At 39.3% G+C, this 24,056-nt stretch overlaps 2 protein-coding genes across 5 annotated transcripts in view; one reads left to right on the top strand and one right to left on the bottom strand.

The window, feature by feature from the left end:
* Positions 1–14,891, top strand: part of shroom1 (shroom family member 1) — a 29,942-nt gene extending 15,051 nt beyond the window's left edge. For 2 of the 4 annotated variants that reach the window (XM_028031686.1, XM_028031687.1), the window contains exons 2-9: positions 2,038–4,875; positions 4,966–5,152; positions 5,289–5,344; positions 6,014–6,556; positions 6,672–7,244; positions 7,695–7,803; positions 9,005–9,277; positions 12,020–14,891. In XM_028031686.1, coding sequence (XP_027887487.1) covers positions 2,243–4,875; positions 4,966–5,152; positions 5,289–5,344; positions 6,014–6,556; positions 6,672–7,244; positions 7,695–7,803; positions 9,005–9,277; positions 12,020–12,274 — 4,629 coding nt within the window. In that variant the 5' untranslated portion in view covers positions 2,038–2,242 and the 3' untranslated portion in view covers positions 12,275–14,891. The remainder of the gene's footprint in view (positions 1–2,037; positions 4,876–4,965; positions 5,153–5,288; positions 5,345–6,013; positions 6,557–6,671; positions 7,245–7,694; positions 7,804–9,004; positions 9,278–12,019) is intronic. The other 2 variants (XM_028031688.1, XM_028031689.1) reach the window with 2 other exon arrangements.
* Positions 14,892–19,104: 4,213 nt separating this feature from the next.
* sowahaa (sosondowah ankyrin repeat domain family member Aa) lies at positions 19,105–22,694 on the bottom strand. Its single transcript, XM_028032395.1, has one exon. It carries the CDS (start codon positions 22,559–22,561, stop codon positions 21,212–21,214), a length of 1,350 nt encoding a protein of 449 aa, XP_027888196.1. The 5' UTR covers positions 22,562–22,694; the 3' UTR covers positions 19,105–21,211.
* Between the last annotated feature and the right edge of the window lie 1,362 nt (positions 22,695–24,056).

The raw sequence follows: 24,056 nt of genomic DNA on the forward strand, positions 1-24,056 counted from the left end.
CTGATCACCCTTTGCCACCCTTCCTCCCCCACTTTGCTCCCCTCTGTACATTTTGTCAGTGCCTGTCCCCTCCATCACTTCCACTTGAGCGCTCCTCTGTTTGGTCACCTCTCTCTATTCTCAGAGAGGAGAGAGAAAGGCTGGAAACACTCAATCAGACACCGCAGATCAGAAGCTTCTTCATAAATTTTTCCAGTTCCCTTTAACACTTTTCTTGGAAGACTCTCATTATGTAAGTTTTGTGTGTAAGCAAATTGACTACCTTGCATCATGTTTAGTGCAGGTTTGCAGCCTCCCCCACAGACTTGGCAGATCTTAAAGGAAATACTGATTTTGAAATGCATCGCAAGAGTTTTCAGTCATCAGTTTAGTTAAAGCATAACCGGGAAAACATTTATTTATCATAAACCAGAAAACAAACTAATTCAACTGATTCAGGATGTGAACAAGATGTTTTGTTCCCATCACTAATATAATAATATTGATTCTGCTAGGTCACTGTATGATAACTAGTTGGTGTCTCTTTGTTTTACCAGCAACATTTACTTTTGTACATGGTTGACAAGCATCAAGCTTCAAACGTTTAAACAGCAAAGTCATGGAAAGTCATTTGGGTCATGAGAGAGTCCTGTTATTAGAGTCTTAAACCCATCATTAGCTTGCTGGAGCTCATCTCAGTACCAACAATGAGTTCTTTGGATATCTGGTAATGACAGAAGGCTTCCATGTGGTGCAAAATTACTTAAATACTGGCAACGTTTTAACTAAATTGTGTTTTTATTTGTAAAAATATAAACTTAGTATAGATTTTATACACAAAAAAGTAGGGTTGCCTTTTGTAGCTCTTATGACTTGTTCCAGATTAAATGAATGTCGTGTTGCAGTAGAGCCACTGAAAGGATTCAGTAGCAACCTGAGCTCCTTAAGTCATGCCACGTTAGTCAACAAACTGCTGCTTAGACAACTTTGGGTTTTAGTTTAGAAAATTAAAGATTAATTTTGTACCACTGTTGCAATACTTTAAGAAAGATGTATATATGTGTATGATTCCCAGCTGTTGCATGGTTTTACACTATGACTAATTCTTACATCCATCCTTTCCACTTTTGTTTTTGAGGTTTCCATATTTGAAGTCTGTTGTTGAAATATGAACTACACTTTTTAAATTGACTCCTTAAGGAAGAAAAACTTCAGAAATTTGACTTTGTAAAGTTTTGTTTGAAGTTTTTCATTGAAATTGTGTTAGGGCTTCATGTAAATCAGAGAAAAACTTTGTGCGAGGATTCCCTAATAAGGTTAGGGTTAGTGTTACTTACAAAGTTCAGCTAGTGACTGAAACAGGGGGTTAGCATCATGTGGTCAGAAATATTAACATTGTATTTGTAATTATTGTCACAAATATATTTTGATCAAACTATTAGACATAGAAGTTTTAACAATGTAGCATTTCTTGAAAAATGAAAGTTTTTCAGTTCGGAAGTGTTTTTCATGCCACATTGCTGTATTACATCTGTCATCTGACTAATCCCCAGATATTTCATGTGGGATTCCTGACATTTTTTCATTTTTGTTCTGCAATGCTCAACCAGCCTCAGAGCCTTTAATGAGAATGAGAGGCTTTAATGATGCTAAATAGCACATGCCTCCTTTTGCAGGTGGCTAAACCCTTCTGATCCTCAGATCTACATTGGAGACTCAAATATAAGATGCATATGTTTGGAAAAATTCTCAAAAACATCTTTCAATCTAATTGAAAGAACTTTAATGTAGACCAGTGGTTTAACAAAGAAAAACAGAAACATCGGTAAAGCTTGATAACCATGACTAGCTCATGTGTTGTGGTAATTTTATTCAATGCAAACATTTATATTAGTTAATTTAATGTCTTTTTTTCCCGTTGCAGTTTGAGAACCCATATTTTGCCAAACTATTCCACCCCTGATCTGTGGTTTTTAAACCATATGTATGCCTGAACTGATTTCTGAGTCAAGATTTTAGACTAACATGTTTTGTTTGTGTTTATGTTCTCTCCACCAGAAGCAGACTTTTTCAAGAGGCTTTAACTCAACAGAGGGAGGAACATGACCTAATTTGAGATTAATAAGACAACTGGGTGCAGTCACGTTAGTGGTAGTTCCCCAAGTTCCCCCCTCCACCCACAAGACGGACAGATGCATCACTGTACGTTCTTATACGTACGATTTACAAGCCTTTACCTTCCTGCCTTTTACCCCAACCCTTCATGGATTCTTACAGCTTGCACTTTGAGAGAATGAGCAACGTGGACCTGCATCCTCTTAGCCTGTCTGTAAGCCGGCTTTCGCCAGCCAAGTCCAACAGCAGTATTGCTGACCATCTAAGCCACCACCAGCACGGCAAAGGAGATTCTGCATACAGCTCCTTCTCTGGTGGGTCCACTGCCCCAGACTACCCATCTCCCTTCCTCCCTGATGACCTACAGTCCAGCTCATTCAGCCACTGTGCTGACCTTAAGTATGTAAAGTCTATTTACCATCCAACCCAGTTTCTGCAGCCTGACTCAAAGACCATGGATCAGCTCTACCGCTCTGTCGAAGCCATCTCACAGCAGTATCACAAAAACTCTGATTTGAACTACCATAGCCTCAATGGCAGCGAGAGTTTGCACACCAACAACAATGCACACCCTAAAAAAGAGGTACAGTCGAGCACTCCGTCCCAAAGTGGTCAGGCCCCACCGGTACCATTACGCCTTGATAGTTTTATAGCCACTAAAAACTTGGAGAACAGCAGGGCTCACCTCCATGGTACTGAATTTAAACCCCTGCCCCAACAACCTCAACAAGAGATTCGACTCCATGGCCAACCATATTCTCAGAGTCAACATTTCCCAAGGTCAGAGACAGCGATCCTAGATAAGAGCAGCTCAAACCTGAGTTCTGAACCACTGTACTCTGTTTGGAGAGGCTCTCACGAGATGCAGCAGGTCCAGCATCCACCAAGCTACCGGCTGCATCTCCAACTTCACAACCAGACAAGGGTGAACCTAGAAAACCCTTCCATTGTGGACAGCAATGCTGCCTTTGAGCTCCACAGCCAATCACCACCTCATGGTAGAAACCAGCCTGAACATCTGACACCCAAACAGACTTCCAGCATGATTGGCTGTAATGGAGACCATCAGATTAAATCTGGTGGTTATTTTCAAAGCGAGCGCAAAAGGGCTTACTCAGCTCAGGAAGTGCATGGTTCTTCAGAACTGCAGCGAGCTGACCGTCCCCGGAACGGCAGCCAGAGTTGTCTAAGCAGCAGCATTCAGCATAAGGGCCAGTTCTACTTTGTCACAGGGGTGTACAAACCATCTGAACCTGCTGTGAGGACACATTCTGCACCCATAAGTGGTACAGAATTTGTAAGGGAGGTCTCGGCTGTGTTAGAAACCCACCATCAAGACAACCCGCGATCCCACAGCACTATGGATAATTTTTTCAGACCTTTCTATGAGAGTTCGCACACGTCCAGTGGTATGATTCCAGAAGATGAGGAGGTTTTCACTTCTGTGGATCAGGGAATGGTCCAGATGTCCAAGAGCCTGGACCAGGAGAATTACACCCCACCCCACATTTTAAATGTCTTGGACGAAAGTCGTGAGATTGGCCACCACACAGCAAGCAACCCAATATTCTACTGCGGACCTGATTTAAAGAGCCCACCACAGTCAGCCACTCATCAAAATGACGTCAATTTGGTGATGGGCAACAAGTCGACAAACTACAACAGAAGAGAAGATCATACCAATAGAGGGAAGCGGCAGCCTTTGGAAGACATTGCTAGTGAGAGGATAAACAAAGAGACAACACCATTGCTGTATCACCTAACTGGAGCCAGTCGAACAGCAATGCAGCCCAATCCAGATCCTGGATTCAGTGGAAGGAAGGAAGGTGTCCTTAATAAATCCGTCCAGGAAGAGGTAGCAGTAAATAATAATGAGACACCTGCACAAGGTGACACTAGCAGGAACCACAGAGGAGATGTTCTGTCCGCTGCTTGCGGCACCCTGGATGATTCTTTTAAAAAGTACTACAAAGAGAAACTTAAGGATGCCCAGTGCAAAGTCTTGAGTAAGACGTCATTTAAGAGGCGAGACCTGCAGCTGCCTTTGCCACATTGTTTGACACAAAACTCTGAGTGCAGGCCTGCAGTGATTCACTCATTTTCCTCATCACAAGACTCTGAGATATCAACAGACACACTCACTCCATCTTTGACATCCCAGGACACAGAGAAAGGCAGCTTAACAGAGGTTGGGGACATTCAGAAGGAAATTGAAAAATCGTTTGAGAAGAAAAACTTGCGGTTGGCAAATGTTGCTCAGCCTCAAGTGGCGCGTATCGGAGGCAGAAAAAGACTGACCCCAGAGCAGAAGAAGATGTGCTTCTCAGAGCCAGAGAAACTCAACGAGCTCGGCAGAACGCCCAAACACTCGGTTTGCTGCTCGTTTGGGAATGAGAGTGAAGGATTGTTTGCAGCTGAGTTTGAAGGAGAGGACGCGGCACAGCAAGCGGAGCAGGGACTGGTTGCAGCACGGAGGGAGATGTTTGAGTCAAGAGGTCGAGCTCTGTCTGTCTCCAGTGCGTCAAAGACTAACCTAAAGCATGTTCAGCATCAGGCCCTTGTGGAATACATGGAACGAAAGACAGGCCAGAAAGTGGCTGAGCCGCAGCACCCGACATCTCATTTACCAACTCCATCCAGACAAAGACATTCTCTCGGTGAGAAACCATTTGACTGGAATCCTCGCCCACAATCATGGAATCATGAGAAACACACAAAGAAGAAACACCTTAGACCCCACTCTGCTGGGCGTATTCTTGATTCACCCAGTAGCTCCATCAGGTACTAAATAATCACACATTAGGAGAGCTTGACTGTTTCTGCCTTGATACTCAGATAAATTAAAGATTATGTTTTAATCTCCCAAAACAGGTATGCCCAGTTCTTTTCTGCCCAGTCCTGCTCAGGCCACTATCCTGGCCACCAAAACTCTTCCAGACCGAGGGAGAGTCATGGTCCACCTCAGGGAAAATCTGCATCTGCAGAGAGTCTGTTGGACCAGAGGGAGTCGACCAGCTTCCTCAGGAACAGGTCCACATCCACACCACATACATTTCAGGTACATCACTAATAGATTTACTCATTACTTTCTTTATTTTATTTCTACTTTTAAACTAAATGTATCTTTTCAAAGAGATAAAACCGTAAAAACTGGTAAAATGCACATGTTTCTGTTGTATTTTCCACTGGGACAGCAGGCACAAGACAAAGAAGAGAATCCAGAACCAGTCAGCACCATGGAAACCCAGAGGTATGTACCAGTGGCAACAAAAAGGGACATTTTAATTGGTTTTTAGGTCAGGAGAGTATTAGGTCAATGATGTGTTCACCGAGCATAAATCTCATCTTAATTCATTGTGGCACCTAAAACGTTAACACCCAGCCACTCCAGTGAACAACATTCTTTTGAAAAGATTTACACAAGCGCCATAGACTAGGAATAAAAGAGCTGGTATACAGAAGAAAACCATTTAGAGGATGCAAAAGATATGAGACTGGGACGGTGGTTATTCTTTCAGCATGACATCAATAATAATACGGCTACAATGGAACCATTTAGATCACAGGATAATCATGTTCTATAATGGCCCAGTTAAAGCCCAGATGTAAATCCTATTGAGAAACTCTGATAACTAATGACAATTGCTTTTCAGACACTTTCCATCCAGTCTGATTGACCGTAAACCATGTATCATTTTTCTTAAAATTCATAATTTTCTACTGATTAGTGTTGGTTTTTAAGATTCTATCGAAATACATTCAAGTTTGTAATTGTTATGGAGCAAAATTTTAAAAATTAAAAGTAGATTGGCAAGTCACTTTATTTCTTTTAGTCATTCATATTTAAACCTCCATTTTTCCAGAGCTTGATTTGAGTTTTTTCCTTCTATTTTATTCTGAATTTTATTGCCAATTTCAGCTGCCGGAAGAATGAAGCAGAACAACCATCGGAGAAGCGAGTAGCTGAAGGCCAGCAGCTTTCTTGGAAGGTGGGGCAGAGAGGAAAGTCCATGGAGGAGCTTGGGGCATCGAAGATAACTAAAGTATCGACCCTGAGCAAAAGCTCAGAGCACCTGGATCAGCTGCGGAGGAATTCAGCTGAGCCTGCAGGAAGGAGCAGAAATATCAGGAGTATTTCACACTTTGCTGAAGACGGAGACGCTCGACGACAGGAAACAAGAAAAGAAGAAGAGTTTGTTGGTCAGAATAACTCTCAGGGACAGAACCAACACCAAACCCAGAAACATCCTCCCCAGAAGCAAAGCTCTGAGCAGAGGGAAGATGCAACCAGAGAAACGGGCTCTGGTGGATCCGTCTCTCCAGTCTCCAGCGGAGAACCCAGCGAGACATTTTCCAACCCACCTTCCCCCAAAGGTCAAAAGATCAGTGAATGGGAGATCAAATCCACCTGTTCCACACCCACCCAGACAAAGCGTCCTTGTGAAAGCACACCTGTCTCCAGGTAAGAGGAGACTTTGTCATTCTGTTTTCTGGATGGTAACTGAGGTTCCTAATTTATTTTATTATGTACCTGGTTCTGCCTTTTCAGTTCTTAATTATGATTATTTTATTTCTAGTAGAAGTGGGACTTCCCCAAGATTAGAGAGGGAGCAAACTGTCGACGAATCAAGTGGCGAGGCAAACCACGAAGTGACGCTGAGCTGCGGCGTCACCACTGATCCGTCACTGTGGATTCTCTCACCAGAAGAAGAGCTCCAGGAGGATCTCCGGAACTCCTTTCAGACAAACAATGTTTCCGACGAGCGTGGTAACTCCATCTCCACGAAGCAGACAAGCGACTCCTCTGTGTCTCCTTCTATGTCTGCCTCCAAAGCAGAAGTCAGTCACCAGGCAGACGAGCAAAAAGAACTGGATCTGGAAGCTGAGACGGTGGGACAGAAGGAGGAGACGGAGAAGGGGGAAATGCCAGAGGGAGAGACAGACAGCTCAGAAAAGTCTGCCAAGAAACCTAAGTGGGAGGAACTTGTAAAGGCGGTGGTTAAAGCTGATAGGTCACTGGCCAGGGTGCTCTGTCCGCTGGCCAGTCGTAAAACTGCCCTGATGTTGATGGAGCAGCTTCTGTCGGAGGACACCCTGCTGATGGAAGAGCACTACAAGAAGAAACAGGAGCAGAAAGGAGCTGGTGAAAGGTGAATTTAGTGGTAAAACCTGGTTCAAAAGTGGATTCGTTTCACACACATTCATCCCTCCAAGTGACAAAAACTGAATCTAGTATCAAAAATTACTTTATTCGCACATTTGGACAGAGAAGACAAGTTAATCATGACCTCTTGATGAATGTTTCCATGAAACTTTATACTGGCTCCATAACAGAGCTTTGCCAGTGTTGCAATACATTTTTGTTACGCCACATGTGCAGATACACCTGGTTATTTGCTTAGACTACTGGGTAATCAGATACATGGAGACAGTGTTCTTCTGTTTCTGCTTTTTGTAATGCCTCCTGGCCTTCCTCGGCATTCCTCAAGCCTGACACTGCAAATATGACATTTTTGCCAAATCATGTCTGAACTGCAAAAACAGCAGAGGACGTATGGATGAATGAAGTTGTATTGACATACATGTATTTCTGTCTTTAGCAACGAAGCGAGTAAAGGAGCTGAACCGTCTCCATGTCCGCCTGACTCAGACAGCGAGAAATTTCAGTGTACGGATGAGCAAAGCCAAGCTGATATCACTGAGATGAAGGTAATTATTAGATTTAAAAAGCAGCTCAAATAATGAGCTCATTATGAAGAATGAAGTATTGGCATGCATAAAAGTCTTTCCTGGGTTTTAAATAAGATAAACAAGTTTAAATATGTCCTAATGTTTTATACTACTTCACTATTTCCTGAATTTGGTGTAAACAGGATGAAAATTGCACAACTACAGCTTCCTTTGGGTTTCTACTTTTTAACCAAATCAAATTGATACCATCTGGTTGCTATTTGGCCTTAAGCGGACCCATTACAGATAGCCATGTCCCTTATCACGTTATGTTCTGTCTGCCTCTTATCAGTCTCTAGGTTGTGTAATATCTGGCTTTGTGGCTAACTCTCCTTTTTCTTCCTGGCTGCCCTGCAGACTCTCTTCTGTAACTTCATATCTTCATCCTTAATCATTTTCTGTGCCTTGGAATATTATTCATGCATGTTGAACTTTTCCACATTTTATGCTGTGACATGCATACATACATACTTCAGTCCATTTGATTGTTGTTTTATTTGATAGACCAACCTGAAGTATTACATAGTTGTGAAATGGAAGAAAAACGAGGCACAAATTTAAACTTTTGCAAATACAGATGCAAGCCTGTTAGGATTTTTCTCTACCTGGTTTTGACATTAAATTTGTGCCCATTAGTTTTTTGCAAAACACCTCAAGCTCAGCCAGGCTAGACAAGATGAGATTGAAAGCATCTGTGAATTGTGGCTCAAGTCTTGTCGGAATGGCCCAGTCAAAGTATGTTTGTAGACAAAATAGTTCAGTTTTGGTCTGATTTGGTCAGAGCAGCTTCATCCAGGTCTTCGCTGTGTGAGCCAAACTGCTCATGGCAAACTGCAGATGAAACTTCTGGTTTTCTGTCAACAATGATTTTCTTATTGGCGCTTTTGTCAGATTTTTGTGGTATTGTAAATAATAATATGTGAATTTTATTTAAGGGCAGCAGAGTAAATGAGATCGACTACAAATGTTTGCCACACTTTTCAGACTTTAATTGCAACTTTAAAAGTCATGTATATTTTTCCTTCTGTTCCACATTTATGCACTATTTTTTTGTTGGTCTTCTACCGCATAAAGTCTCTTGTAAATATATTAAACTTTTTGCTTGTAGCCATGGCAACAGTGAAAAGATTCAGAGCTTGTGAATAGTTTCTCAAAGCATATTTTTCCGTTGTGTTCGCAGCATTTGCTAGTTTCTTATATCCATGAGCATCTGCGTTCTCTGGAGGAGTCACGTGGAGCCCTGCAGACAGATGTGGAGGAGAACGCGGCCCTGGGGGAGGCGATGAAGCTGCTGGTGGGGGAGCGCTGTCTGCCAGTGGAGCTGGAGAGGTACAACCTGTTCATCGGGGACCTGGAGAGAGTGGTCAACCTGCTGCTGTGCCTTTCTGCCCGGCTGGCCAGGGTGCAAAACGCCCTGAGTGTCGTGGACCAACACACCGACGCTGAGGAGAAGGTTGGAAGCCCGTTTGTTCTTGTTGCTGTTGGAGTATTGTTGTTTTTAGATTTTCACTTTTGCACTGCTTTGTTGTTATAGGATTGATTATTAGGGCTATATTAATTCAGTTCAGTTCATTTGAGTTCATTTATGGTTTTAATTCACAACAAATGTCATCTCAAGGTGCTTTGCCAAAAAATGTATAAATTAATAATGTCAATGCAATCACACATACTTTCCAATTGATCCTAATTATTAAACAGTACAGTATGCTCAATTAATTATTCAAAATAGATTTTAAAAAGAAAAACAAAGAAAATTATGAGAATAAAGTCATAGTATTGCAAGAATTAAGTCATAATATTTCAAGAATAATATTGAAATAATGATTGAAAAAGGTGGTGAGAATAAAGTCATATTTCTAGAATAAAGTCATATTATTACAAGAATAAATTTGTAATATTATGACTATTCTGGTAATATTACAACTTTATTTTTGTACTTTTAATTCTCTTGTAAATTTCAAAAAATTCTTGTAGCACTTTGAAAATTACAAGAGTTAAAAAAATATATTCTTGCACGCTATTTTTCTTAGCTTGGCATTAATACCAAATTATCTGTTTTATTTTATTTTTACTAATCTCTAAGTAGACTTCCTCTTTTCTGTCTGCATAAAATATAATATACAATAAAGTTAAAAGATTATCAATGAGTTAAAGGTTTGATAATAATCAGCTAATGTCCTCTAAAGCCCTACCATCTGGTCTGCATATTATGTTTCCAGTTACGCTTCTGCCTGTCCCTCCTAACGCTGTTTACACATACACACTAGTGCGTGTGAGTAAAAGAAGACCATCAGCAGGTGCTTCTAAGGACACGTTAATTTATGTAACCAAGCAGATTTCTGGATTTACTGCAGCTCATTTAGAGCTCCTGGATAAACAACAAGCACAAGCGGCTCTGATGCCTTCAGCTTTACGCTGGTTGGGTTTATTTTTGCCAAAGCAAACAGAGCAGCAGGGAGAAGTTGAAGGGCAGCTCTGATGAAGTCAAGGTTTCTAACTGTGTGGAATGTATAAAATGCTCCTGAGTTTATCTCTATTTAATGACCAAATTTTCTACCTTATCTGTTTCCAGAACAAACACTTTAATAGACTTTGGAGGACTGATAAACAAATATTATATGCAAAGTTTTTCTAAACATTTAGGACGATTTTTAAAACGAACAAAGACATATTGCTTTTTATTAAATTGTCAGCCTTGTTGAGAAACATGAAACTTCCTCTCCCTTATTGTTTCTTGTGATGTAATGCAACCCACAACCCCTCGCCTGTTTATTTCAGCTTCAGCTCATGTTTGCACGGATGCATTTGATTTATTTTTGATAGCATTCATTGTTCATGTGCCCATAAGCTGGACATGACTGCAGAACGTGCTGCACACACAGAGCTTGTTAGAGCCTCATTTGCTCTCTTGCTGTTATCAGCAACAGTGCTATTTACACTGACTCACCGAAACTCTGCTCCAGTTTCGATGACATTTGTATCTACCCTGCCCTCTGTTGACATAAGGACACACTGCAGCATCTGACGTGATGCTGCAACTTCCACATCATCTAGTTCCAATGAGAAAACTACCTCCAAAGTAAATTTTTATATGCTGAACTAAAACTTCAGCTTAATGTATTTTTCTAGTTTTATGTGGTAAACCAGCAATAATTGGTACAAAGTTTTTAAATAAAAGAAAAACAACCAAGTTTTCATTTTCTTAAATACATAAAAATCATAAAAGTCTTGCATGCAATTGAATTCAAGCTCTGAGTTATTAGTTTGTAAAACTATTCTGTGCTGCAATTACAGCTGCAAGGCTTTGGTTTGTGAACGTATAGGATCTGAACATTTTGCTCTTTTGTCTTGTCAAAAAAGCCACCACAGCGTGTTCCTCAGAACCGCTGAATTTATGAGATTAAATTACATGAAGTTGGACTTTCCTTACTGATAAGATGACTTCTGGAGGCTTCAGAGGTTTCAGAGTAAAATGTCCTGAATATAAATGCATGTCATTCTTGCTGCACCTTTTTAGAAAATCCTGCAATGGTGATATATTAGTTGCAATAATCAATCAATCAATCAAATTTTATTTGTATAGCACATTTCAGCAGCAAGACATTTCAAAGTGCTTTACATCATTACAAACACAGAAACACAATGCAACATAGAATAATTCCACATTTACCTCACTCCTAACTTTTCCATTTGTTTTGAGTAAGAAACAGCAAGGGACATTTATTTATGTAGTGCCATTGATACATTAATATAAAGAAACATAAAAGCATTGCAAAAATTATACATTGAGATACAGGCATTAAAAGCAAAAAAGATACAAACATTCTAATAATCCCTGTGACCTTTGGCGTGTTTGACATTAATCTGCGACAGGTGTGGGTTTCTACTGCAGTGAGACTCCATCCAACAGGTGGAATATTATTATTTCCATACAAAGTGTGAGCTTATGGCTAGTTACAGCATTCTGCACAGTCCTTTGTGGGATTAATTTTGCACACCTTGATATTGCAATAATGTATTTGCAACATATTGTAAAACCCTAGTTATACTGTAATAGTCTAAAATATTAAACTCCACTAAGGTGACAAGATTTAAAAACATTACATTATATGAACACCTTTGCAAAGCAAAATATAAATCTAGAGATGGACCTTTGACAGCATGTAGTCTAATGAGTCTGCTGTGCTCCATGCAGGAGTCTCTGGACAGTCGCCACCGCCTGCTGTGCAAACAGAGGGAGGATGCCAAAGATCTGAAGGATAACCTGGACCGCAGAGAGAACCTGGTCTCCACCTTCCTGTCGCGCCAGCTGTCCGCCGAGCAGCTACAGGACTACCGGCGCTTCGTCCAGACCAAGGCCTCACTCCTCATCCGCCAGAAGGACCTGGAGGAGAAGCAGAGGCTGGGAGAGGAGCAGCTGGAAGAGCTTTTTAACAGTCTGAACATGTGAAGGAACAGACACTGTGGCTCTGGTTTTCAGGCTATTTGGATGTAATCCAATCATGACTCATTTTTTTCTCTCCCTCCTTTCAAGAATTTATGGAGGACAGAAATATCTGCTGAGAAGTCAAGTGGACTTTTTTCGCCCATCTCCGTTTGCACAAGCAGCAGTGTGCATTAAAACATGTCTTAATGTTGTACATTTGTTTTCACTTTGAAAAGAATTGAACTATGTCAGTGTGCCTTTATATATATTATTGTAGCTGTTGGAACTTTTTATCTTAGAGCTGGTGTGCAGAAACTTGTAGTAATTCAGATACTGTCCTTTTGTTGTCCATTGAGATAATAGCCCTGCAGCCCTGTACCTGCACCTGTGGAAACCTACGATAAGCTTTAAGATCGTCTCTGAGCAGCGATGAGGCTTCAGTAGCCTGACTGAGGGCGGTGTGCTGTTCCATGTCTGGAAAAATGTACTGTAGATGTAGAAGATTTAACATTCTTCTTTTTGGTTGTCTGCATTTCTAAATGCATTTCAAATTAAGACTCTAAAAACCAAATGAAATAAGTTCAATGGAAAAAAAGCACTTTGTAAAGATACATGTATGCACATTACATCAAACTGGAGTCTAAATAATTTCAAGTGAAAGCCTTACTCCATCCGTTAAAATAAGCCTTACTCCATCCGTTAAAATGTTTTTTTTCCTCTTCAGTTTAAAGGGCATTTATCATCACTTTTACAACTTTTCCTTTTTAACGTTGTTCAGGCTTGTATTACATGATAGTTGCATTCATTTTCATGTTCACAACAAAGTACATGAAATGCATAGTACAATCTTCACCAAAGGCAAAATTAATGACTGCAACGTCTCCACAGTAAATATGTTTATAAAATGGAGATTTATGCGATAATTAATCCAGTGAGGAGGAAGGAAATCTTGTCTCTGTTGGGTAGCTTGGAGACTTAATATACCGGCACCCATTAAAAACATTCTGTGGTGAGCCCAGTCTGACTGTAATTTGTCACAGTTTATGTAATTTCTGCTCCACTTCTGACCAGCATTGTTATCGATCAGGATTCCAATTTCTCCCAACTGTGTCACCAGTAAAATGTATGTTAATGACCTGCTTAGTTATTGTTCAAGTCTCACTTTTTTCATATAATCATACATGTTTTACTTGTGAGCGTTCAAGAACAGAATCTCACACATCTCTCACCAACACCTCGGTGTATGGCTGTTGGCTATTGGTTCCAGCTGTATTATTGACTGTATTATGTCCCTTTTTCTCAGCTCTGTGATTTATTTTACCCATAATTCCAAGATTTTAATTGCATATAATCCCAGGGATATTAAGGTTACCAATACACAGATGGGTCAGGTAAAATCCACCCTTCATATCTGTGTTCACTACATGATTTTTGTATCAAAAGTTCTTATTTTTTGTGTGTTGCCAATAAGTGACCACACATGCATTTGACATATTTCAATTAAAATGGCCTTTTTGTGTCAAGGAAATAATCCTATGTATAATTTAAATATCATATCCATATGTGGTAGCACCTTCCTGTTACCCATAACAGTTTCTTAGAGACTGACTACCTGCTTTTCACTGCTGTTCAGTAATTTAATCATTTTTAGGTGTCCTGACTACACAACATGAAGAGTCTTGAATATTTCCTTACCTAAATCAATAGATACTAAATTCACGAAAGCAGTTATCACGGAGTATTTCCTCTTATGTCCTTTTGCAGAAGCGACATCTTATACTTGAAACACTTTTCTTTAGTAGGTTTGATTTACTTCGGGTGTCTTTATTCCCGGCTGTCTTTTGGTACTTGAATCAAATAACCCACCTACATGCAATCGTACTGCATTTATATTTGTGTCTTTCCGTGACATCAGAGAGCTGTTAGATAATTTTCTGAACTCTTTTTTTGTTGTTGTCTGTGAGAGATCATGAGTGTGTTCAGAAAATGACCCCATGTTATTTTCCCCTCAGGTAGTATACCTGCTGTCTGCACCGTCTCCAATATTTCAATGTAGGAGGAAAAAGCTAAAGTTCTTCTGCACTGACTGACTCACTTTTTGCCACCAGCAGAGAAAATCTTCTCTGGAGATTTTTACCTCCGTCTGTCACTACCGGACTTGTTTAAAAACCTTGCCTTCTAAACAAACAAGTTTGTTTTGGTCTTTTTTTCTGACAGCTGGAGGCTGAAAAGACCCTTCATGCTGTTTTCTGTAGCTGGCTGGAATTCCTAAATTATGCAAACCTCCAACATTTTGAACAACCAAATAAAAAGACTTGAGGAAAGATGGGAAAGGAAGAGCACTTTTTTCTATATTTTCCAGCTTCCAGGCTTGTCCAATTGAATCAAAAATAATATTTGTTGGGAATATAGTTTAATAACTACAGATCTCTGCTGTCAGAATGAAACAAAACTATATAAAAGCCAAGTCAGAAAAACATTTTAATCCATGGTGAGATTGATCATAGCAAACAATTCAAAATCTGTTTTCTCTGCTTTGTTTCACTCCCATTTTCTCTTGAGTTTTGTTTGTGCTTGTTTGGGGTTTAAAAAAAAATCCATGATGTTTGTAATATTGTGAATAAATTAAGCTTTCACTGTTCATCTGTGGGTTTTCATTTTATATTCCCTTCAATTTATATATGTGCTTTGACATCCAAACAGAGAAAATATGTATTCCAATTATTTCCCAAACCTTTGAGATAATTAATTTTGCTCCAAACACTGTAGATAAGCCTTTTTGTACAGTACAAGACGTGCAGATAAATTAACTAACCACAGGTAAGTTATGTGGTTAGTCTGGTTGCCTTTTGTGTAGCAGGCAGATTTGCACCATAGCAAGGGGAAATGAGACACTCTTCCTGTTACACAAATGACTTTATTAAATTAATGGCACGGCAGGGGATACATGGTTCAGTCAGTCTGCTGGATAGGACGTAGAAAAGAGACAGAGAGGCAAACAACAAAAACTAATGGTGTTTACTTAACCCTTGCGTTGTCTTGTGGGTCAAAAGTGACCCATTACCATGTTTACCTGTAGAAAAAATACTCTAAACTATCTTTTTCTGACTTAAAATTTTATGACTTTTCCTAAATTGACCCCGTCATTAGAAAAGGTAATGGGTGTACAGCCCATTTTCATGTGGGATGTACACCACTAGGGTGCAAGGATTGTCTTATGGGTCATTTCTGACCCGCGAATGTAAAAGAATTTAAACACCAGAAAAAGAGTTCAAAGGCCTCACACAAACTCTCACGAATACACAACCCCCCCCCACACACACACACACACTGCCATACAGCACACCACCTCACACACACACACCTGCACCCCACGTGCACACACATATCATAGAAACTGGACTGAATTTAACTTGCATTTGACCTGCACTCTCAATCTGCAGCTCACCATATGTTCAACATAAGATGTTCAACATAAGAACATCTTATAAGTTCAACACCTTATGTTGAGCAGAAGATGTTCTTCATCTTGTGTTGAGGATGTTCAGCATAAGAACATCTTCACCAGATGAACATCATCTGGTGAAGATGTTCTTCATCTTATGTTCAACACCTTATGTTGAGCAGAAAATGTTCATCTTGTGTTGAAAATCTCATATAATTATGAGACACAACATAAGAGCTGATGTTAAATTGTTCACAAAATCAAGCCACATTTTGTTTTGTTGTTACAAGAAGTATTTTTATAATTCAATTCCTAAGAAAAAAATATATAAAGCAATGAACTATTGACAAAAAAAATCCAAATTGTTGACATTTTGTTCCCTTAAACTGTAATTAATTCAGAAGTACAAAAATATATGATAAAAAATGACTTACATTGAGTGGAATTGATAAATAACAGATTATTTCATCATACAAAATAGATTTTGGATTTAAAATTCAATTAATTTGCTTTATTTTGGGGCTTTTGTTAGGGCGGGTCATTTTTGACGCATAGGACAAGGGGAGTAAACAGAATGTTAGAATCGCACGAGGGTTAATAATAATAATAAAAACATAAACTACATAAATAGAAAGACACCAAATGTGTTCACTGCACCCAAAATCACATGACCAGCAAAGAGAGATTTGTTCTACCTGCTTCATGTGTGCTTGTAATTGTGTGATGTGTTGAGTATGTGTGTTTACATGAAACTGTGCATTCATGTATAAGAAAAAGTTGTTTGCATTAAACTGAACTGATGACTTAAATCAGAGCTCGCTTATGCCCTCTGCTGGCAAATCAACACACGGATTTTTAACAGAGACAGGAAATAAAGTGTCTCATGTACATTTAAGTCATATTTTATACAATAACAAGAGGAATTAAACACAACAAAATAAAAAAAAGAGCATAAAACTTTAAAAAGTAACAAAGAAGTTCCAGCTTGTTGTGGCCATTTATGCTATATTTTATGGATTGTAATTTCTACCAATTTAGTTTTCTCCTCTGGGCAGTTAGAATATATTGAAATTAGTTTAGAACCAAAATTTGTAATTAATTTTTCTATTTGGAATTGTTTAGATTACATTGGTAATTGTTAGACCCTCGCATTAATTTGAGTAATTAAGAACACACTGGGTGCTTAGTGGAGGTCTATTGTTTGTCAAATGTCTGGTGCTTTGATGGGAGGTTTTGTAAATGTTTTTTTTTTTTTACCACTTTTTTGAGCTTGAAACATTAAAGTAAGATTAATTTGGTTTTCAACTAAGTTGAAAGTTGTAAGACATTTGTAGTAATTATTTTGTTGTTATTTTTTCAATAAAAGCATATACTGTATATTTTTTCAAAACAATCAAGTCAGAAGTGCGTGCAAATCAAGCCCCCTGTTAAAACCCACGGCCTTTGTTGAAATTTTTTATTTTGGAACACAGAAGACTGCGACACAGCTGCTTTCAATATATGAACATATTTATAATTGTTCCATTTTTTCACAATAAACCATGAACTTCAATGCAATTTACTCAACTCAAACTCAAGGTGATAGATCAACACAAAGTAGTACATAATTGCAAAGTGGAAGGGGAATAACTTACGATTTTAAAATGTTTCACAAATATAATCTGAATTATGTAGCAGGCTTTTTGATTCAGTTTCCTTTACCCTCGTTCCACTAAATAAAATCAACTGCAGCCACTTTCAGAAGTGAATCCAATAGATTTCTGTGTGATTTCATTCAAGCCAAAGAACTTATGTTCTTTGTGCCAAATACATGGAAAAAAGCAAATACATGGAAAAAAGTTTGGTCAACATTTCAAACTCAATGTGTTGAAAATGGATACTCCACATCACCCTGAACATGATTTTAAGGTGAGGCATAGTGGTGGCAACATCATGCTGTGGGATGTTTGTTTTCAGCAAAAACTGGGATAGCTGGAAAAATGGATGCAGTCGGTCACCTCTCAAATCTGTTTTGTTGCAGTTATTTTCTTCAAAAGGCATGGAAAGTAAATGTATTTCTATAACGCCAATCACACGTGATGCAAGTGGTTTCCATGAAAGTAAAAGGTCACTTTTGTATCAGGAGGTAAAATGATTAAAGATTTAATGATTTAGTGAGTCAAGTTGAGGAAACAATATTTGAAATCCTCAAAGGTGAAAACAAACCATAAAAAACAAGCCTATGAACGCCTCCATAAATAGCTACCTGACTTTAATACAAAGAGCCGTGCCTGCAAGTTAAACATGCTCAGCTCTTGTTAATATGTGAGGTGTGTTGACAAGTATATCATTGAACTTTGAACAGAGTCATGGCAGCAGCTTCCTGTGGTCTGTAAACAGAGCTAATTATCTCCAAGCCCGACCTGAGAGTTCAGTCTGCAGGTTCCATGTAAAATTTCTGTCTTTCCTGCTGCTACTTTTTCTGGCCTCACCAAACTGGTAATGAAAAGGAAGAAGAAGGAGGATGAACCGCAAAAGCGACAAAACCTGTAATAACAGTAGCAGAAGAGGCAAGACAAGGAGCTTAACTGAAGGGGATTTTTCAAAAACAAGATATTTGTTGGAAAATAACAGCACAGAGTTACAGCCTTGAAAACAGCTTTAGGATGAAACCCTAAAGCTGCAGCAGGAATCAGAGTGTGAGAAATTGGTGAAAAAATTGCACATAACATGGTTGTTTTTATGTTTTCTTTTTTACATCAGCTGTTAAAATAGACAAAATATACACAACAGATGATTCAGGTACTCAGATCTGCTTCAAGGCTCAGGTTTCAGTCTGAACTCTGAACTCTCCACCCACAGGAATGTCAGCACACCTTGAGCCAGCCTCCGATCCCTAATAGTCAGTCATAAGTCGCCACACCCAGGAAGATTAACCAAAGATTGTACTCAGACTAAACACATGTAAAGATGTGGATCAGCAGAACAAAACAGACTGAAAATGTTTCTTTATATTTAGCTTTTGTTTAACTTTGGTCACATCTTTTGCTTTGTTGTTAAACTTTGCATCAATCTTTTTCTATTGTTTGTCTGTCTGGAAGTAATTGTGTTTTCTCATGCTTGCTGGCTGACAATTTTAAATGATTTTTTTGGTGATCTTGGTTGTTTCTGGTTATCAGGGCCGGCTCAAGATTTAACCGGGGCTTAGGCAGAATTTGATTTTGGGCTCCAATTCTAGATTACCTTATCTATATATATTAAAAAAATTCTTTATAAATTGCTCAGAGCAGGTTATTTTTCTGACAGATTTATTTGAAAGATCAATTAGAGTACAACATTTCAGTGTAAAGTTGGTAGAGAAGAGCGAATTGCTATTTATGAAATCATTTTGTTCTTTTTGAGAAATCACACATTGAGCCAGCCATGATGGTTACTTTAGATCTTATACAGTTTTATTTTACTTCACACTGCTGGAGCCACTTGATATTTATTGTTAAGAGGAAACCTTCAGAGTCTGGATGCTGGGATAATGGAAAAACTGCAAGCATAGGGGTTACATTGTTTTTTATTATGGCATCACATGAGGGCAGCTGCTTTGAGCAAGTACAGTTAATATATTTATCCACAAAATTCCCTGCCTAAGGCTATTTTGGGAAACTTAATGTTCTGGTCCATTCTGGTAAAATTTAGGGAACACATTTTAGAACAATGTGTCCTCTCTAAATTTGACCTGAAAAAAAGACTAAGGCAATATTTTAACTCCACTTACATGTTCTTTTGTATGCATCTCCAATGAAAGTTTGACCAGGAAATTGACTCTTATTTAAAACTCTCTATACCTCAAAATTGCAAATAAAACTAAATTCAAGCAGGAAAAAAGCAAAACAACTATAAAGCATGTCTTGATTTTTAAGGAAGAGTATGAAAAACATTTAGAAGGACTGCTAAATGTTTTTCATACTCCTTCCTGTTAGCATGTCATGAATATCTATACATGTCCAATATAAAAATCTGTATGCGCTTTATTTTGTTGTTTAGTTTATGTTTTGGAGCCAGAAAATGTGAGCTTTCTGAAACATTGACAGTAAAATAAAATAAATATGAACAAAATCCAAATAGACATTAAAAATGCAACATTCACTTTTCTACGATGTGAAATGTTGATAGTACTCCAGACTCAGTGAGTCTGTGTTTAACATCATCTCTTTTCTGGAAAAGCCATTTTGATTTTACAATTAATATGAACTCTTTGAGATCAATAGAAAGTACTTCTGGCTCAGTGTTTCTGTGCTTAACTGTATTAATTTCCTCAATGAAGCCATACACATCCTTTCTATTCGTTAGGAAGTATTCTGGGCTCAGTGTTTCGGTTTAGCTGTGCCCCTTTCCTGATTAAAGCCACTAAAAGATTTTGCGTTCTTGTAGAAAGTGTCTCTAGCTCAGTGCCACCATCTTGTTAGGTGCCTTGATATGATATTTGTTATGGATTGGTTCTATTAAAATTTAAAATCTTTACTCTCAAATGCAAAAATGGTATACCTGCCATCTCTCATTCTGCTCATCCCAGCCTATTTTTCCCCATAGCTGCCCTAGAAAAAGACATGTGCATAACAAAGCCTTCGGGCAAGGAGATGACCCGTCATCTTGATGCAGGAACAATGAAGGCTGCCGGGGAAGTGACATCATAAGTCACAGAAGAAGCAGCAGGGAGGGAGAGGGTTTTTCCCCCCTGCAGACCTCTCCGTAGCTTCAGGCTGCTGATCATAAAGTATGACGAAACAGTTAGCTCTATAGCTTCCAGCTGCACATGAACACACCGAGCCCCAGTCAGCTGCTTATCAGCCTGAATCACAGCTGTCCCAACAAGCCGAGCAATATTTCAGAGAAATCTCTGGCACAGAGACGCTTAACAGATTTCAGGAAAACCTGGATGGCTTTTAATAAATGACCTGTTTTAAAGCTTATAGTCAGATTTAATATACTTTACTTACATCAAAATACTTAACTCAGTGACTTAGAATATCTAAAAACATTATAATTATGTATTTTTTTGTTACAGAGGGAGTAAATATTTTCATGCATTTCACTGACATTTTGATTTATGAATGAATTTTCTTGCTGATAAAGAGTTGGATTCACACATAAGTCCCACATTTTGATTCTCTCCTTTTGTAGTCGCCCCTTTTTGTTCATCTCTGACTAAACAATTCAAGAGGCGAAACATGTCAAGTCTTGTTTCGTAAATGTTTCTCGTGAAAATAGATTCGCCAGATTCTTTCTGGAACTGAAATGATTGAAAACCGGTTAAAATATCCACAAAAATAATGTAAAGAGTCTGTAAACATCACCTTATAAGGTTTCTTATTCAGTTGTCTTTTGAACAGGACATCCGTTTTTCCAGATTTCAAAATTTCTTGATTTCATTTCAATAATATGCTATTGATTGCTTTATTACAATTGTAATTATCAATATGTTTGATAGTTTTAGCAGCAGCAGGCTGATGAAAATTTAAATAAAGTGATGTTTCCATCATTCATCAGCACACAGAAGCGTTAGACATCACTCTGTGTCTGAAGTCAGAGGCTTCTTGCTCCTCACTGTTGTCCTCGCTCAGAGAGTAAAGTCCAGACCTCTGACTGGGTTTCTTTTTGTGGATGATCGCCGTTGGCTGGAAGAGACGGCTAAAGGAGTGCAAACCCCTGGAGAGGTCTGGCAGCACGTCCTGCTCCTCTCTCTGGGACAGAGGGTCCGTCGCCTGAGGTTGGGTCGGCGCTTTGGGCTCTGTCAACATCTCCCTGACAGTTTTAGAAATGCCCTTGTGCAGGTAGTGGCAGGGCCTGTTGCCACAGTTGTCCCTGATCCTGATGTTGGCCCCGAACTCGCCCACCAGCATGGCCATGATGTACTCCTGGTCATGCTGAGCAGCTATGTGTAGAGGAGTGTAACCCCCGTGAGATTTTGAATTGATGTCGATGTTGACCTTTCCCTCCCAGACCATGTCCATGACCACAGAGAGCATTTTACTGTTCCCACACTTGGCTGCCCAGTGCAGGACGGTGAACCCCGAGATGAAGTCCTTCTTCTGGGCAAGATGGCAGTCGGCGAGCAGCAGGCCGTGAACTTGGGTCCATTGGCCTGCAGCACACTTCACCAGCCACTCGTGCTCCGTCTGCTCCAGGGGGAACATGGAGGAAATCCTTGAGTCTTTGGGTTCCTCCGTCACCTTGGAGTTCCTTGCTGCCCTCCTCAGCTGGGGTGAACAACTCTCCACCGAGGACGGCTTCCTCTTAGTCTTGGAGGCGTCTGCTTTTCGACTGTGGGGAGGTTCTTCTGGGTTCACCCTCAGTTTTTGGATCTCCACCCTGCTAGAAACAGGTATCCTCAGAGGAAGACCATAAGGTTTGCTCTGTGCCCTGATTTCATCGTTCTCCTTCCTGTTAACATCAAAATTCAGCATCTTTCTAACCTTGACCTCCTCACATTTGCTCCTCTGCAGAGCCAGCTCTATGGGAGATAAAGATGCAGGATTTCCCCCAGAAGCAGCTAACTCTTCTGAGTTGTCAGGCTGTTCATCTTGCTCATCTGGAGCCTGCTCCTGCTCGCCTGACACATCCGTATTTCTATCATCATTACCGTTTTCAGTCGTTTGGCTCCCTCCGAGAAAATGCAGGTACGGTTTTCTGAGAATAACGAACCGGGTCCCGTCGATCGCTTTGACGTAGGCGACATTGTTCACTAAAGTCTTGAAGAGCTCTCTGCTCCGATCCTTCTCCGCCGGGTCGACACAGTCCACTGAGGATTTAAAGTGTGCCTCCAGATCAGATTTCTTCACTTTCCCCCCCTCAGCCACTAGCAAAGAAATGATGGATTCCTTTGTTAAATCCATGAATAAAACTGTTAAAGCCAGAACAAAAAGAAGAAACTTGTGTTTCGCAGCCGCGCCGTCCAGACACCTGGCTGCTCTGCTCTCCTCCCTCTCTACCTGGGGGAGTTGCTCTATTTTTGTCCCGGGCAAGGTGTGGACGTGGAAATGATTTGAATAATATACCCACGTGTTTTCAAAAGAAAGTGAACTGGTAAGACGTTTAATGCTTCATGAAAAATGAGAAACTTTTACAGAAGCGTAAAACATTAAGTAATTTCATGCGAATAATTGTAAAAGGTGGAATTCCTCCTACATAAGAAAGAAAAGAATCGATTAAACTTTTCCGCATGGATTGAAGTCTTTTTTCCCCCTTCTGTAAAAATCACCCTACAATAAAAGTAGAATATGTCACATGATGGCTTAATTATCCACTGATTGGCGGCAGACAGTTGTAAGCTCAATCTTTGACCGCATTTGTTCATTTAAACGTAACAATGTATTTTTAAAAAGAATTATTGTACATAAAGTAGCCTAAAACATTTGATTAACCTCACATTTTTGTGCTGTCATATCATATATCAGCTCCTGCCCTGGCTTGCACTATAATGACATTCCTGAACTGAAAGGGAGGATCTGATAAGAAGTGGCCATATTGAAACCAATGCAGTGCCGCCCGTACCCGAGTCGAGTCTTTGTGCTGATTCATTTAACGAAATGAGAAAGAACTCTTGTGTTTTCTTCAACACAAACTTAAGTTGTAAATTTAGTTTTACAGAAAATTTCAATATTCAAGGCCAATAATAATAATAATAATAATAAATTCTCACATAGCTATGTTGGCTTAACAAAACAGCCCACACATAAACTGTGCAATTCAACTTTATTGTTGCTATGCTTTTCTCCCCTCACAGTCCTCTGGCTGCCCTTTTATCTTTTGCACTGATGTCTGCCAACCATTTCCTTCCACTCAATTTTACTTTCAAATTCACTTTGTGGAAATGTTTGTTTTAATTTGCACAGAGGCTACAGACAGAAACTAGTTTAAGCTAAATCTGGTGCAGAGTATCTTTTATTAATGTTTTTATATAAACTAAATTATATAGTTCAAAGAGTGCCAGATTTAAATAGACAATTTTGGTGACCTATATTTATTTTACACTTGCAAATTACGGTTGGGTGATGTCTATCAACTTCAACAGTTTTAGTCCTTGTCTTCCAAAAAGGAACATTTACAAAACTTCTTGTCTCTAAAAATTACTATAAATATACTAACATACCCTGTGTCAAGAAAATCCGAGCTCATCCCACTTCCCCATGCTGGAGATTTTAGTTTAACAGTACTAATAAATAAAGTTATCTTTAAAATGAATCACTCAAGTGACATCAAGGCCCAGCAGTAGACTTAAGTGTCAATAAAGTTAGTTTAACAGTAATAATAAATAAAGTTATCTTTAAAATGAATCACTCAAGTGACATCAAGGCCCAACAGTAGACTTAAGTGTCAGTAAAATAAATC

Source organism: Xiphophorus couchianus, chromosome 11 (genome assembly GCF_001444195.1).
Source record: "Xiphophorus couchianus chromosome 11, X_couchianus-1.0, whole genome shotgun sequence".
NCBI classification, from domain to species: Eukaryota; Metazoa; Chordata; class Actinopteri; order Cyprinodontiformes; family Poeciliidae; genus Xiphophorus; species Xiphophorus couchianus.

Excerpts from the sequence above, each read along its gene's own strand:
- sowahaa (XM_028032395.1), bottom strand. The coding sequence starts at position 22,561 with ATGGATTTAACAAAGGAATCCATCATTTCTTTGCTAGTGGCTGAGGGG.